This window comes from Hetaerina americana, unplaced genomic scaffold, assembly GCF_022747635.1.
Source record: "Hetaerina americana unplaced genomic scaffold, ioHetAmer1.1.p SCAF_3, whole genome shotgun sequence".
NCBI lineage: Eukaryota > Metazoa > Arthropoda > Insecta > Odonata > Calopterygidae > Hetaerina > Hetaerina americana.
Window position 1 is genome coordinate 34654643 of NW_027286874.1, and position 16569 is coordinate 34671211.

The 16569-nt window shown below is 34.0% G+C and overlaps 1 protein-coding gene across 1 annotated transcript in view; it reads right to left on the reverse strand.

Annotated features, from left to right (window-relative positions):
- Window positions 1-16569, reverse strand: part of Galphao (G protein alpha o subunit) — a 239364-nt gene continuing 222795 nt past the window's right edge. The window contains exons 7-8 of the mRNA XM_071588259.1: window positions 14114-14267; window positions 1-6729 (exon numbers count right to left, since the gene is read on the reverse strand). Coding sequence (XP_071444360.1) covers window positions 6542-6729; window positions 14114-14267 — 342 coding nt within the window. The 3' untranslated portion in view covers window positions 1-6541. The remainder of the gene's footprint in view (window positions 6730-14113; window positions 14268-16569) is intronic.

A 16569-nucleotide genomic window follows, 5' to 3' on the forward strand; every position in this document is an offset into this window, starting at 1 on the left:
TTTGATTTGAAATGAAATGTACATTTATTTGGCAATATGTTGGTACTCAATAAAAATGGCATCCACTGTCAATGGGTCATCCTTCAAATACATTAATGTGTGTATGTGGGGGTGTATTTTGTGTAAGTGGAGAGAAAAAAGTTTACGCAAGCTTCACTGTCTATATAAACAGATAAATATTCCAGCCAACACAATTTTTAAAAATCTTAACATACAGGGATGGATCTACTATCAAGGATCTTACTAGTGGAGTGTAAGGGAGGGGGAGTAGTTGGCCATAGAATGAAGGGCTAATTCACATTTCTATGGTATGGACACTGTACAAAAATGAGCAGCTGACACCATGCCATTGTTTTTTCTTAGAAGAGACAGAGAAACAGAGAGAATAGGAGGACATTACTAAGTCTACAGACACAAGTTGTGATTGATATATTCCTTCGTCTTTGAACCAGGTCATTGTCCAATCAACATCATCACCTTCATTCACAATGTATCAAATAAATCACTCTTTCAATAATATCTACAGTTCCTTGATTCGAGGGGAATTTAGAATTGTGAAAATTTCATGTTTTTCTTCACACTATACACTACTATAAATGTCCAGTAAACAAAAATCCCAGAGACAGTACTGATCTCTCATATATTTTGTTGCAGCCATTTTGGCCAATTGCTTCTTATTTCTTGTTTTTCATATATAATGATATATAGATAGAAGCATTACCAAAACAAACAGTAATCATCATGTTTCTTATTATTATCATCATCAACAAACCAAGTACAACTATTTGATGAACACCACTGATGAGTCATGCCTCACAATTTTAAATCTTCCTCTCCCATGATAATACAAACATGCTGTAAAAACTCTACAACCATCATTTCTTTTTATATTTTCTCCACACATAGCCACATGAACTAAAAAAAATACACTTTTGAATTAGGGATAGTTTTGTTCTTGTGACACTTTAAAGGAGAAAAACTCCACGTCCTTCTTGGAGCTAAGGATGAAAATGGTAGTGAGATCAGTTTGCAGAGAAATAAGACATAGAAAAACAATCTTCTCTTTTAAAACAGCAGCTAATTTTGGGGGGATGGGGTCACATCATCAGAAGGCATCATAGTAAAAGATCTGCTTGTCTAAAATAACACATTCATTATGATATTCAACAAATCTCTCATTTGGCTCTCTCTTACACTCTATATATTCTAGGACCAAGGAAATGACCACAACTCATATGTGCTTGGCAAGACATCCAGCTTAGGAGACAAACAGCAGCATAATGAATCAATACAAAGACAACTTTTAAATGTTACAAAGGTAAAATACAGAAACTCAGAATGTGTTAAATACATAGTTACTGGAGGGTTAATTTGAGTTGAATGTAAATCAGCTTAATTTTTGCAGAGGATATATTTTCCCCTAAATAGTATTTTTTTCCTTTCACAGTATTACATGTTCCCAAAACTGCTCTGATGTGTAGAGATGGTCCCACCAGGCCAGAGGATAGCCATAAACAGTATGCCATTTTTACTACACCATACGCCCCCTCCATTAAGCATCTCTCCTTCTTCCCATTAATCCTTCCCCCTCCCAGGAAACTCTCGCCTGTCTGTTTCCTCTTCTTTGTATTTTCCCTATGAATGAGGAGTCCAAACCATATTCAATGGCAATTGACACTGAATTTGTCCATTGGCCAGCATGAAATAGAAGGCAGTGCGCATATTCTCCGGGGGAGCTCAGAGGAGGCTATTGGGTACAGTGAAAACGAGAGGGGTTCGCATGAGGGAGGGGTTGGGCTAGAAAGAGAAATTAAAAATATATATTTATAATAATGGTAACTCTACATTTTTTGACAGTTCTACAGAATATCCATTGACAAAAAGAATGAACAGATACAATTGCCTCCCAAAATTTATTTTTTCCTCTTGGCTCTTTTCTCATCTTTTTAAGATTCTTCACTGGAAACCTAACAGTTTTCAGTATTTTGCATGGATCACGCAGTCTCATCTTCACTTGTCTTCAATCACACACTCTTCCCCACTAACTCCATTCTACAACATGATAATCCAAAGAGGAGTCACATTTTTATGAATATAAAATTTTCTAAATTTCACTGCTTCCAACATCAAAACTAAAATTGCACCAAACACCTCTCCCTCAATCATCTCAACTCTCATGTTTAAATTCCCCCTAATTCTTGCCCTTACTTCCTCCTGTTACCTCAGTAGAAAACAGTGGCTTGGGAGTGAGTAAGTCCACACTCATTTCTTGCACAATTTCTCATACATCATTGTCCACAATCAAGTTTACTTCTTTGCCTGAAGAACATTAATATAGTAGTTGGTTCTCTGTTTTAATTTTATTATTATATTTATATATAATAATAATATGTATCATTTTAATTATTATTATTAATATTATTACTTTCACAACTAAGCAACAATACTGTTTTTATGAGTGTATATATGTAAAATACATACTATTTCTTATTTTTTTAGAAAGAAAAAAAAACTCACACATCAGGAAAGTGTTTCATTTTCCATGAAAGGCATTAGAGGAAATGCAAGGAATTATTGGATTGGATACGGAAAAGATCAGGAATGGCTGTTTCTGTTTCCATTTAGCATCAATTGAATTGGATAATATTATACTATTAGTCTCCATTTAGTCAATTCTTTCTTTAATGCCTTCTAAAACAAAAATACTGGACATTGAAATGGACAAAAAACAATGAAATATGATGCTCAAAACATCAGGAAAAGGAGTGCAAAAGGAAGGGAGATAGGTGGGACTAAGGCAATGTCATAACTTGAAGCCTGACACTATCTTCTCACACAAAAATTATACTGCATTCAAAGTCCCATCATACTGGTGTTGACTCAGAGCTATAAGACCACAGATAATGGGAACAAGAAAATGTAACAGGTAAACTGTACTGGGAGAGCTGGATGACTTAACTGCATTCATTAACACATTAAAAGATTACAGGTAATTATGTCACTCAATTCACAACTTCTGCTGCCCACACTTTGTGTATCATGGAAAAGACTCTCTTAACAATAGTTTTGTCCATTTTAGACAACAATATTCATCCTACTGTCCTGCCTCTCGGTCTTTCCCTGTCTCACTCTTTCCAGGCAAACTCAGCCACAACATAGTGGCTTCTTAGGACATAGATGAAAAGAAATTATGCTAATCTGAAGGAATGAAAATGCATTCATATGGATACATAAATAAGCTATAGTATAACAAATAAATTAAACAGCATTAATTCTTCTTTCACTGTTTTCACATCCTCTTCTCACTCATTCTATCGGTTATATCATAGGGCGTGGCATCCAAGAAGGGATTCCCATCAAATTGAGGAGGGAGGGAGGAGGGGGCCAGAAGCCAATCAGGGAATTTTTTGAAAGGAACAGAGAATGACATTCTGTCACATGACTAGACTCATGAGTGACTTAGTTCTTACAATTGTGCCAACATTAACCCTTTGATGTTGTGATTTGCACTGCAGTATTTCATGACAAATAGACAGACAGTGGAAAACTAATAACCCAAAATATAGCGAGTTGATGTCTTACATTAAAGCTCATGGAATGAGAAACTTGTAATATACAATTTTGGACATGTTAAATTACAAAACAAAGAGAATAGATTTTGTCCGTTCAACAAAATATCATTCAAATGTGTACATTTGTCAACACATCTTCTTTTTTGTAATCCTATAAACAATGTTGCTTCAGGTAACAAGTCAGCAATAAACATGCAATTTTTAAGCTGAAGCAGTGAAAAGGTATTGCTCGACTGAGATGATTGCTTTTAAGGCTAAATTAGTTACAAAAACAGAGCTGGCAATTACACCTCTGTTACATAATGGTCAAATTTTCAAAACTTTTCCTACTATCATAGAATGAGATTTTACTTAAAAATTGATTGTGAAGATATTGAAAATGTGAAGTAATAAATCATTTAAGGTCATCCAAAATACTGATATGTCAATGTTATTTTTTTGTGTTCTTTCATTATTTCTCCAGTAAATCAGCCACTTTTACAGTATTTTAAATGCCTTCTCAAAAGAATAGCACGTTGAAAAAATTAAGAAGACGTTTTTTGGAATCCAAAACTACCCCTCAGAAAAGTTTTAGTTTGAGCTTGTGTGCAAGAAAAATAAGAATTTCAGCATTTATAAATAGCTCGTCAATGCAACTAATACCAATTCTTGCTTTGGCTTAACAAATATTCACAGCCATGGTTGATTTGGCTTTAATCCCATATTAATAGTGTCCAATGTCAGTTTCTGGCTTCAAAGCCCATTTTATTATTTGAAAATCCTCCGGCATGTGAAACTGGCAGTTATTAACGGCTTGCTTGCTTCAAACAAAGCAAAAATATCCATATTGGAATCACAACACTTGATTTATGGTGCAGGCTGTAGATTTATTTATGAAGGATTAAAAGAAAGTACTGCATTAAGTAAACAAAATTAAGCACTTAAATTTTTAGTTCCCTATTTGAAATTCCTATTTATAGCTGTGCGCCTAACTCAGGTCCCATTAAATTCATCTTGGAGCTGCATGAATAGTTGAGGTGAGAATGTACTGAAAGGGATACATCTGCCGCAAAAATGGAAAAAAATGGGTAAAATGGAGGCTAAGCTGGAAGAGCGCGAACTGTGAATCGCCTGCGACAAGTATGCGTCCTCCTACAATCCTCTAAAAGTCAATAAAAATAAATATTGTAGACTTTCTACTGAACATTATTTTATCCTTTCCTGTGCTCTTTGTTTGGTCCACAGCTCTATTACTTCTTTGGTAAACATGACAATGAAGAATGATTGTGTGATAAATCCCCATGTTAGTTTCTTTCCTTAATCCTGTATATTTTGCCCCTGCAGCACTCAAAAAATTTCATTCTCACATGGGAAACACCCAACTAACCTTTAACAAATGGGAAGATGTCAAGGAACAAGTATTGGGGGGGCAGGTAGAAGGAGGAGAAAAAAGGCTTTTGGTGATGGTGGAGGGGTAACTATGCTCAATATTACGTTATTCACAGTTTACATGGGGAAAAACTATTTTTCCCCTCCCCTTCACCATTAATACCTATTTTAATCAATTCCTCAGCGATTTTTTTCAACCAAAAACTCACTCATTCTTTTAACTGGCAAGAGGAGGTAGACTTGGCAGGTTTTGCTTACCGAGGCATTTTCTTTGATGACAAGTTCCGAACCATTGATTGCTTCAATAATAGTTTTGAATATTTTACTTGACAACTGCTACAACTTATTTTTGGAAAACTTTTAAAATTTGAATTCTGAAGTGAATATTGATTAGGATTAATGATGATTTAATTTGAAAAATACAATTCATTTTGATATGATGAGAATAGAAATTAAAATTATTCTAGCCGATTTTTTTTACCTTAACAAGGATGAGGAAACATTACGGACCACTAAACGTTTTTTAATGCCATTTAGCTTCTTCTTACAAACATTTGAACACTCCTGGTTTTTGTAAGTTGTAGTTGAGGTGGCCACTAAGGAAGCTAAAAAGAACCAAGTTAACAGACAGGTCGTTCAAACGGAACAACTCGAGCAATGACATATCGACTTTCGTGCCTCAGTGGCAACCTTCAACAGAGTTAGCAGGCCTCCCACGCCTTCTCTCTAAGGATCAAAGCAGGCTCCTTCCTAACTGTTGCCTAACTACTACATCCCAGGCCAAATTTTTCTGCAGAAGGCAGTCATGGCAGCAAGATTTACTGCATTTTTGTCAGCGTAAAGATTGCATTAACATTACATCTGCTCCTTGATACTAATCTTGCAAGCATTTCTATCTTACCTCTTTTATACACAATATCCCATGGCTGTTTCCTTGACTTTCCAATTAACTCAGTGGTCACTCACTTGTCTCTTTTCAAAATTACCCTCACAAAAGCTTTGAACTTTCACACCTTGATTTTTTAAATTCAAGGAAACATTCCTACTTCCCTCATTAATGCATACCTTATTATTTTTCTTCTCGCATTTTCTTGTATCCTTTCAATTTTCCAACCTCACATACATTTTGGTAGCCCATCTCTTAAACCTCATTATACATCCTCACTCTCCTATAGGCTTGTTCAACCATGAACCACATACACCTATTGACCAGCTCCTAAACAAGGCCATACACTGTAACACTGATCAAAAAGCACAATCTTCCCAATTTGATAAATCTGCCATGTTTTCTCTTTAACATTGAGTTTAAAGATTATTCAGCACATACTTCTCCTTTACAGTTCATACATGATATACCCGTCACAGGAATACCTCGTGCCCATTCACACCATCATAAACATACCTTGGCATACAATAACCATCTAACTTGAATCTGCACCTTGTCCCTTAATTCCCACCAAATGCATATCAAGCAACATGACTCTGCTCAATATGAAATGGGTCCTCTGCCCCCTCCTGCCTTGCATTCCATGCTTCCTCCTTTCAAGACAACTCAAACCATAACTCCCTCCCACTCCCTTTCCACCCGCCTCTATCTCTACTTAGTAGAGCCCACATCCTCGCAGGTTGTTAGCAATAATAACATCAGTGACAGCATCAAACACAAACTGGATATTATTGGTGTCAGTGGCACAGGTCATGTGGCAGTAAATCTCTTTGGTAGTGGACTTGTTCTTTGCCTCAAATTGGGCCTGTATATAGGCTGCTGCTTCTCCATATTCCTGAGCTCCTGCAAAAACCAAACACAGGATTTAAAAATAAAATATTGGGAATTCAACCACAACACATAAACACATTAAATATCTCCCCTACTTCCACCAATTTAGAATGTAAGTAAATCATGCATGCAATAATAACACAAAATGACCATACCAAATACCAAAATTATATGGCAAGTACTGATTCCTGTTATAGACCAAAACTTAAAATGGAAACTTGAAAAGGCTTAGAGAAAAGCTGTTAAATATGCACAAGGCAACATCTTTGTTTGCCAAAGTGATTACTGTAAAATTTTGAAAATACTTTTTGCATCAGGACAGAAAGAAGTAACCATTTGCAGAATGCATATAGGGGTTGAGGAATCACTTGATAAAATTAACTGTATACCTAAGTTGACCATGATTCAAAATCTTTGGAATTTGTAAACGTATAATTAGAAAAATTAAGAGAGCAATCAATTCTTATCATTATGAGACATACCCAACCTGTAAAACTTATCTTATAAATTACATGGTGGAATACAATGGTGTACCTTGAAGTTTTGGTGGGTCACCCCTCCAGAATATACTTTGGGAATACTTATGAATGCTTTAATTTAAAAACATAAATGCGTTGTTAACTTTTAGAACACTTAAAGGCTTGCACATTTTATTTTAACTTCATTGATTGTGTGTATTAATTTGTTCTTACTACTGCTGGTCGCTTCTTGGTGGACATATGATGGTAAACCTAAATAATATTCATGGAACAGTTAAAGTGGTTGAAAGAATCTGCTGCAGTAGATGGCTCACCTTTCTGGTATTCCAGGAAACAGTGTCATCCTGGGTTTTTATAAATTTCTTTACATTTGCTTCACAAGACAGCAGTGTGCAGAGCACATAACAATTCCTACAAGCTGATTTAAAGTATGCTTTAAGACACTGGTATGTTATTACACATACTAGAGCAGTCAGAGCATGTATTTTGTAAGGAAGATTTTCCCTCATTGCCTATTGCTAGCATTGGACTTCAAGACACATCTTTTCATCCCCTTTTCTCCCATCTCCTTTTTAGTCTTTTATCACAGAGTTGAGTTGTCCCACTAATCATCATGATTGTAAATAGTTTTATCCATAATTTTGAAATACAATTGCAAAGGAATTCTTCATAATCAGCCAATATTAAGCCTGGTTTGGCACCAGGGTCATCCTGCAACCAAACTGTTTTAAGTCATGTCTAGAATGTTTCATATGTTTCACAATTCCTTTCTTCCACATTCCTCTTACTTCCACATTCCTTTTATTTTCATGGCAGGAATGAAGCATCTATCAAGATTAGGGCAAGGCAAAGGGATATGGCATTACCTTCCATAAAATCTTGAAACACCCTTTAATTATTTAAACAACAATGCCACTCTAAGCTAAGGCTAATGAAAATATGCATCTCACCCCTCTACCTAACTCACTATTCCCTTCCCTCTTGATGTGCTCCACTAAGGCCTAAGTTCTAATTCCTCCACTGCTATTAACATTTCGTTGGTTTCAAGAAATGGTGGTACATATATGTTAGTTATATATATAGAATAATTCAATTCAGTAAAGATGAAATAAGTACAGCATAAATGCATGGTCAATAGTTAACTTGAGCCATAAATATGAATTCATTCATCGAATTGTATGAACTAAGAGACAGTTCAAATTTTCAATTTCACATTTTATGGTCAAATATCGCTCGTCATGGAATTTGCAATCTCAGCTGCTCATAAAACTTGAATTATTCTAAAATGGTAACTTTTGCTGGATAAACTCAAGTTATAGGAACAATTTAAAGACTATTGGGGCCTACAGTATTATATCAGTGTACAGTAGTTTTTCAGTGTTGAATAAATTGATGATTTTGACAATGACTGTGGTATGAAAAATACTTAGATATGGTAATGGAGTATTTTTGAAGATATATATTAGATATATATTATTGTTCCATGATGTCTCACACTGGATTTTGAGGACCCATGATTTGAATATATACATAAAGGTTAAAAAATATCAGTGCATGGTACTCTCAACTTTTGAATCATGAATGAAGTGCGGTTACTAGATTTAGGAGAAACTTCCAAAAATATATGATTTTGATAATAAAGCATACATACATTTATGAGGGAATACAATGAGGAAGAATGTTTTAATGATATTGATACGTGCATTTTTTAATTGCAGATAGAAAACTCTCTTGGCTAATTTGTATAAAGTTACACTTAGGACCTTAAGGCCAGGCATTTTCAGTAAAATGCCTTCAGTAGGTGTTGCCTTAAATACAGCAGCAGCCTCTTCTCCCCTGAGGTAACTGATAATCATGCTTGTGAAAATTCAAATAGCTCTTATTTCTTCTTTCAACAAATTTATTAGGATTAGCTATAGTAAAATTAATATTTAAAATTTAAAAAAAAAATAATATTTTAAATAAAAAAAATTAATATTTAAAATTCAAAAGCGAGCCGTACGGCTAATTGTCAAAGCAGAGCATAATGCTCCTTGTCGTCCATTATTCCATAAATTGAACATTCTACCTTTGCCATGTATTTATATCTATGTATTACTGGTGTACACCTTTGTAAACCTTTCAATGTATGACACAAATTGTGGTATTCACCACTATGGGACCAGGTCTAAAAATGATCTGCACCGAACTTACGTAAGAACTAGAACCACCGCACTAGGCCCTAAATCTATGGGTCTCCTTATGTTTAATAAGCTAAACGAGGACCTGAAATCCAGCACAAACATTTATCTATTTAAAAGAAAATTGAGAGCTTTTCTTCAAAGGAATTTGTTCTATTCTATTAGGAATTTCATGGAACATGAAACTTAGAATAGGCATATGTATTTACATTGTGTATTATTGTATATATTGACGTGTCCTATACTATGTATAATTTTTTTTGTATGATGGTCTCTGGACAAATAAAAATTATTATTATTATTAAAAGAAATTGTCACAAGTTTTGGTAATTGATCAATAAATTCAGTCAAAAGAAGCAGTATCAATAAAAAATTGTCATCACTAGATCATTTTTACTTTCCTATATTTTATTCTGTACCGATTCCATGCATATGATAAACCCATTAAATCTTTAATTATTCTGCATTAAGTGTTCAAAATTTTGACATAGAAATAAATGGTGGTGAAGAAAATACTATAAAGAGCTTTTAAACAGGTCATAGAGATAACATACTTTGGTTGTTCAAACATTTTATAAAAATGTGATACCAGTTTACTCATCAAAGTCAGTTTCTACTCTGCTTGTCATACAGTACATATTCATGGGATGGTTATAATTGCAAATATTAAATTCATGCTTTAATAAACCTTTTGAGCATTCTTTGTTGAGTTTCGCCTTGTATTTCAATGGCATCCACATGTAAGCTTTGTATAAGTTTTCAGAGTAAAAAATCTTGTTAAACTGACTAGTGATCAGTTGGTGTCAGGCTAGGCCCCAAAGAAAGCAACATGGCATGAGTAAGAATGATCTTTCAGTCTTAATGATGCAGATACTTACAAAAATCAAACTATCACTCCTGTAACACATATGCCATAATGAATAATACTATTACCACTAAACTTATTCAAAAATTTATCACAATACCTGACACAAACAAAATCCTTTTGATTATGCACATAATCCTTTGTATTACCATTTTTGTTACTGATATAGAAATATTTCTTCCTCTCTTTTTTTTAAACTTAAACCAATGAATGACTACACAGCTACTTCATCCATTTTTAAGTCTTACTTAAATAAGCCCCAATTAGTGCAAAATAAAAATTATGATTCCATAAACCTGACATTCTTCTCATTCAAAGCACAAATGACATAACGTAACTTGTTACATTTTAGTCTCTTCAGTGAATCTTAGTGTATTTTGATTATTGCAGCAAACCTTGTGGCTCCATTAAATATGTTATACTCATCGCACATATGCACTCCCTCTCTGGGATGCTAAGAGCCACAGCATATTTTTGAAAATATTTTTCAAAATGAGTTAGCTCATGTAAATACTTTTTAATCATAAGGACTCTTATAATAATGAAGGACTCTCTTTAATTAAAAGTTGAGAATCTCACAATATTTCTAATTCCCTTTAAATTTTATGTCAGCAGTGTAATGTGACATATTACTTTCAATATAATGTCATATTAACATGTAAAATAATATATATACATGTAATAGGCACAAAAAATTTGATACTTTACCCTAAATAATGTCAGTTATTTTCAAATCAAAGGCAATAAACTATTCTAGTGTCCAAGCAAATGAAGTAAATTGATAATTTTATGCTGTCATATATCTTACAGTGATATTGGCAAAATACGGCACTAATCTTTAAAAATTTTTGTGGCCACTTGCACGGTATATCCATATGGCACTTAAGCATGTTTTTGTTTACATGATGCTACATTTGGGTGTTCATAAGGTGCACCTCACAGATCATTTCATTTACATGAATCTTTAGATATAGTTTTGAAGAGGTTGAAAATTAAAAAGTTTTTGTGTAGTTTCTGCCTCTAAAAATCAATTAGTTTCATCTTAAACATTTTCAAGTTTGTGACGAGCAAATAAAACAAATCATATGAAATGAAAATATTCAGTTTTTTGCGACATAAGGCCATTTTTTGTGGTCAAAAGTTAGCTTCAAGGGCATCATAGCATCAATACACAACCTGCATGGAATTTTGGCTTTTTCTGTAACATTACCAATGACTTAAGTTACCTTGTTTTGGTAGGGTATAGGTGATTCACATGTGGTATTAGAATTCACAAGTGAGTTATGATATAAAATTAATTCATTTGGCAAATTTCAACTTCTTGAGTCTCCTGCAGGTGGAGTAAATGCTTTTAAGCATACATAAGAGACTTATACTTATTTACTGAATCACTATATCAATCATCTAACAAGCAAACTATCTCAATATGGTATATGATAAGGAAATTAGCTCAAATCACATCAATTAACAGCTAATAATGGTTTCTTAACAAATAATTTATTACATATATTTTTAAAGCCATTATGTAATACTTACAAAACAAGGACTTTGGGTAGTATAAATACTATTCTATGTAGTTAATAAATATGCAAGTAGAAAACATCTAACAATTTTAAATTGAAGAAGTATTATTTATTTCAAATTGAGAGTTAAAATGCTTAATTTAAACAGAGTTAACAATTTTTACACACAATGGAATTTTTATTGTATCTTTATGGCAAGTTTTTACCCTGTTCTATTCCAACACACTAAAATGCTTACTGAATGATTTTTTTAAATTTAAAACATAACAATTAGAAACATTCTCATTACTTATTTCTAGATTTGCTGCCTATTTACACGCACCCTATGCACCCAAAAGGAAGTGTACTTGGCCCGCTCTTGTTTTTAATCTATATAAATGATCTCACAGTAAATATTAATTCTCAGATAAGACTTTTTGCAGACAACTGTATTATCTACAGGAAAGTCGAAAATGACAGTGACCACAACATACTTCAAAGGGACATTGATAAAATGGCGGATTGGGTGACAAATAATGGGATGGATATTAATGTTAGCAAATGTAGCCTTTAGTAACAAGGTATACCGAAACAATAGGGACAATAAATCCTCAGAAAATGTCATTCCTAGAAGTGATAGCTGCAAATACTTAGGTGTATATTTAATTAAGATTTTAGGGTAGGGGCTAAACGTGGAGTACATTTTTAAGAAAGCTTTCAGAACTCTTCATTGGGTGATGAGAAACCTCAAAGGGAGCATTAGAGCAACTAAGGAAAAGGCGTATCTAACCCTGGTAAGACCAATTTTAGAGTACCCATCTCTTGTATGGGGCTCTCATGAAGAAGGACATATCAAAAAACTGGAAAAGGTACAAAGAAAGGCTGCCCGATATGTACTGGGGAAGCATAAGGAGGATGGAGAGAGTGTCTGACATGTTAAAAACGCTGGGCTGGGAACCTCTACAAACTAGAAGAAAAATAAGCAGACTTTGTGGAATGTTCGGCATTCTGAAGGGGGAGAGAGCTTGGGCAGATCTTAGGAAAGAGGTGGGGAACCAAAATTTTATAGGGAGAAATGACCACAAATTCAAGGTAAAATGCCGGGCACAAAGAACAAATAAAAAAGAATTTCTTTTCTAAATGAAACAATTGTTGATCAGAACACCTTACCTACAAAATTATTCAAGCCCTTTCCTAACAGAGTGCATACTTTTAAGAAAAGATGTAAGGAATATTTGTAATAATTCGATTAATGTGTGGTGTAAAATTATATGTAACAGCTTAATTTTTTTTTAATTCATCTTTTTTTTCTTGCTGATTGATTGATGTTAATGAGATGGGGATTTTCTTGCTTTGTGAAAGAGATTTAGGTTTTGAAGTTCCCTTTAAATGTACTTTTGTTTAATGATTGATTTTACCGATTATCTTTTGTGATTACTTGGGACTTGTGTGCCACCTGACACTGTCTATCAGCCCACGTGGATTTTAATAAATAAAAATAAATATAGATTTTCCATTCATTATTTTGTGCTGCCAATGAGCTGAGGTAATAAGGAACCTTTTGAATAGGAATTCATTTGTCTACATTCACTCCCATCTGTCATGTTATATATATTTTCTTGGGACATTCAAGAGCTGGTAATGAAGCGTTCTCATTGCTAAAAAGTCAGACAGATTTCTGGGGTATCTATTAACCATCAAGGTAGGCTAATATTTGGGTAACTTCAAATCCTTCCTCCCTTGTAGACTACACAATTTTCTGTTTTTATAATAAAAATTTTCCTCTGTCCCTCATAAATTCTGTTGTCCATAAGTTTATGAGTCATGGCAACATAAAAATCAACATAAATAGCCAAAACCTAACCTGTTCTAACCAGGACCCTATGCATCTCAAATTTGTAGTAACCTTCCAAAATCTATTTATTTATTATTTCTCCCATTACAAGCCAAATGAAACCACAGCAAAATGATGTTAATCAAAATGTAATATATTACACATAAATTCTTCCATGACAAACTGTACATGTTATCTTTTGCCGTATCTTCAATTTTTTCTTCTTCGTCTCTGTTTTTTAAGTAGATATTCTGTTATTTAAATGTACATCTCTATTTGGTAGCAATGTAATTTGCTCAATATTGATTAGTTCTGTCTTCTAACCCTTTAAACTATAACTAATGATAATAATTATTACCAATGAGATCAATCCGAGCATGAAAATTAAGCATCAAGGAGAGTAAAATTAAAAAAATGTATTGGACAGAAAGTGTTTATGGTATGTTATTAGAAAGAAAATGTTTACCATAAATTCTTTTGATAAAATATTCTCCAGTTACTGAAAGTGTAACATCAATATTTCAACCGCCACCTACCTGCATACTCAACAAAGCATATTGTGAGAGGAGACTTCTTTATCTTCTCCTCAAACAAGTCTTTCTTGTTTAGAAATAGGATGATGGATGTATCCGTAAACCACTTGTTGTTGCAGATGGAGTCAAAAAGTTTTAAACTTTCCTGCATACGGTTCTGAAAATAAGAGGAACAAATGTTAGTCCACCAAATATAGAAAAATAAAGGATATGAGGTAATTTTAATTGAATTTCACAAAAACACAATTTTTATGGATCGGGCAAATAATAATAATAATAATTTTTATTTGTCCAGAGACCATCATACAAAAAAAATTGTACATAGTATAGGACACGTCAATATATACAATAATACACAATGTAAATACATATGCCTATTCTAAGTTTCATGTTCCATGAAATTCCTAATAGAATAGAACAAATTCCTTTGAAGAAAAGCTCTCAATTTTCTTTTAAATAGATAAATGTTTGTGCTGGATTTCAGGTCCTCATTTAGCTTATTAAACATAAGGAGACCCATAGATTTAGGGCCTAGTGCGGTGGTTCTAGTTCTTACGTAAGTTCGGTGCAGATCATTTTTAGACCTGGTCCCATAGTGGTGAATACCACAATTTGTGTCATACATTGAAAGGTTTACAAAGGTGTACACCAGTAATACATAGATATAAATACATGGCAAAGGTAGAATGTTCAATTTATGGAATAATGGACGACAAGGAGCATTATGCTCTGCTTTGACAATTAGCCGTACGGCTCGCTTTTGAATTTTAAATATTGTGTCTGCAAGCGGAGAAGAACCCCAGAAAAGGATACTATATACTATACAGGAGTAGATATTTGCATAATATATTGACATGAGGACATCCATTGTTACGGTAAACCTGATGCTTCTAATAAGGAAGCAAATGGTATTCATTTTTTTGCCCAGGTGACATATATGCTCCCACCAGGACAACCGCCCGTCTAGAACTATTCCTAGGAATTTTGCATGGGGCGCTTGGGGAATTAGTTTTCCACTTGATTCAATTGCAAAAGTGGCCATGTTTTTGTTTTTATTAGCAAAGTAAAGTAGTTGGGACTTTTCCACATTTAAATTCAGCTGATTCCTGCTACACCATGAGTTCAGATGTTGAACGGTTTGTTTAGCATTGTTTGTTAAACTTTGGACTGTAGAGGCAGTGAGTATGATACTGGTATCGTCTGCAAATAGGAGTGGATCATCCCTTTCGTTGGTTCTTATATTCTCAGGTAAGTCATTAATGTAGAGGAGAAACAGGATAGGACCCAGAACTGTACCCTGTGGGACACCTTGGAATACAACTTTACCAGGAGAGATGAATTTTTTTCCATCATTGAGCAATACCACGTGCTGCTGACGGCCCTGAAGATATGAGACTAACCAGTCATGTGCATTGCCCCTAATGCCGTATTTATGCATTTTTTGCAATAGTAAATTGTGATTTACTGAGCCAAATGCGTCAGAAAAATCAAAGAACATTCCTACAGATTCTAACTTGCAATCAAGAGCTGTCAATATATTATCAATTGCCTGATAAGTAGCAGATTTGGTGGACCTATTCTGCCGAAAACCATGCTGAAATTTTGACAGAATCTTCTCAGATTCAACATATGGGATGAGGCGATTGAGAAACACTTTCTCAAATATTTTGCTAAACTGATTTAGGAGAGATATTGGGCGATAAGAATTCATTTCGTGGGGGCTACTTTTCTTTTTATAGAGCGGGATAACTTTTGCAACTTTCAAAGGAGGTGGGAATATTCCTTGCAGCAGGGATTCATTTATAATATGTAATAGAGGTGTCCTGATCAGATGAAATGAGCGTTTAAGAACTGGGCTGGGAATCTCATCCAATCCTGAACTAAATTTATTTCGTAGATTCTGAAAAATATTTTTCAATTCTATGTCTGTGCAGGGGTAAAGAAATAAGGATTTGCAAGAACTGGTAAAGCTTGGCTCCAATGGGTGAGCTGGATTTAGGGGGGCACTTGTTTTGGAGAAAAATTCATTGAAACTATTTGCTAGGATGCTGTAGTTGGAGATAGGATGGCCTTTGGGGTCATTGATATTGAGTTTGACTCTTTGTTTTCCTGCTCCCTTGGCTTCATTAATTATTTCCCATATGGCCTTAGTCTTATTTTCTGCCTGATCAAGTCTATAGTTGTTACACGACTTTTTAGCATCATTAAGCATTTTGCGGTATAATTTTTTCAAGATTTTAAATTGAACTACAGTTTCCTTGCACATCGAGGATTTACAGACCACAGCCATTTCTTTAAGATGAATCGACATCAGACGAATTTCATCAGTGATCCATTTTTTACGCATTGGCTTACAATAACAATGTAGATGAAGTATTCATTACTTGACATCCTGATAAATGCATTTATATTGAGGTCAAAATCTTACATGCATCTACATGTAAGTTCTTTAATTATTC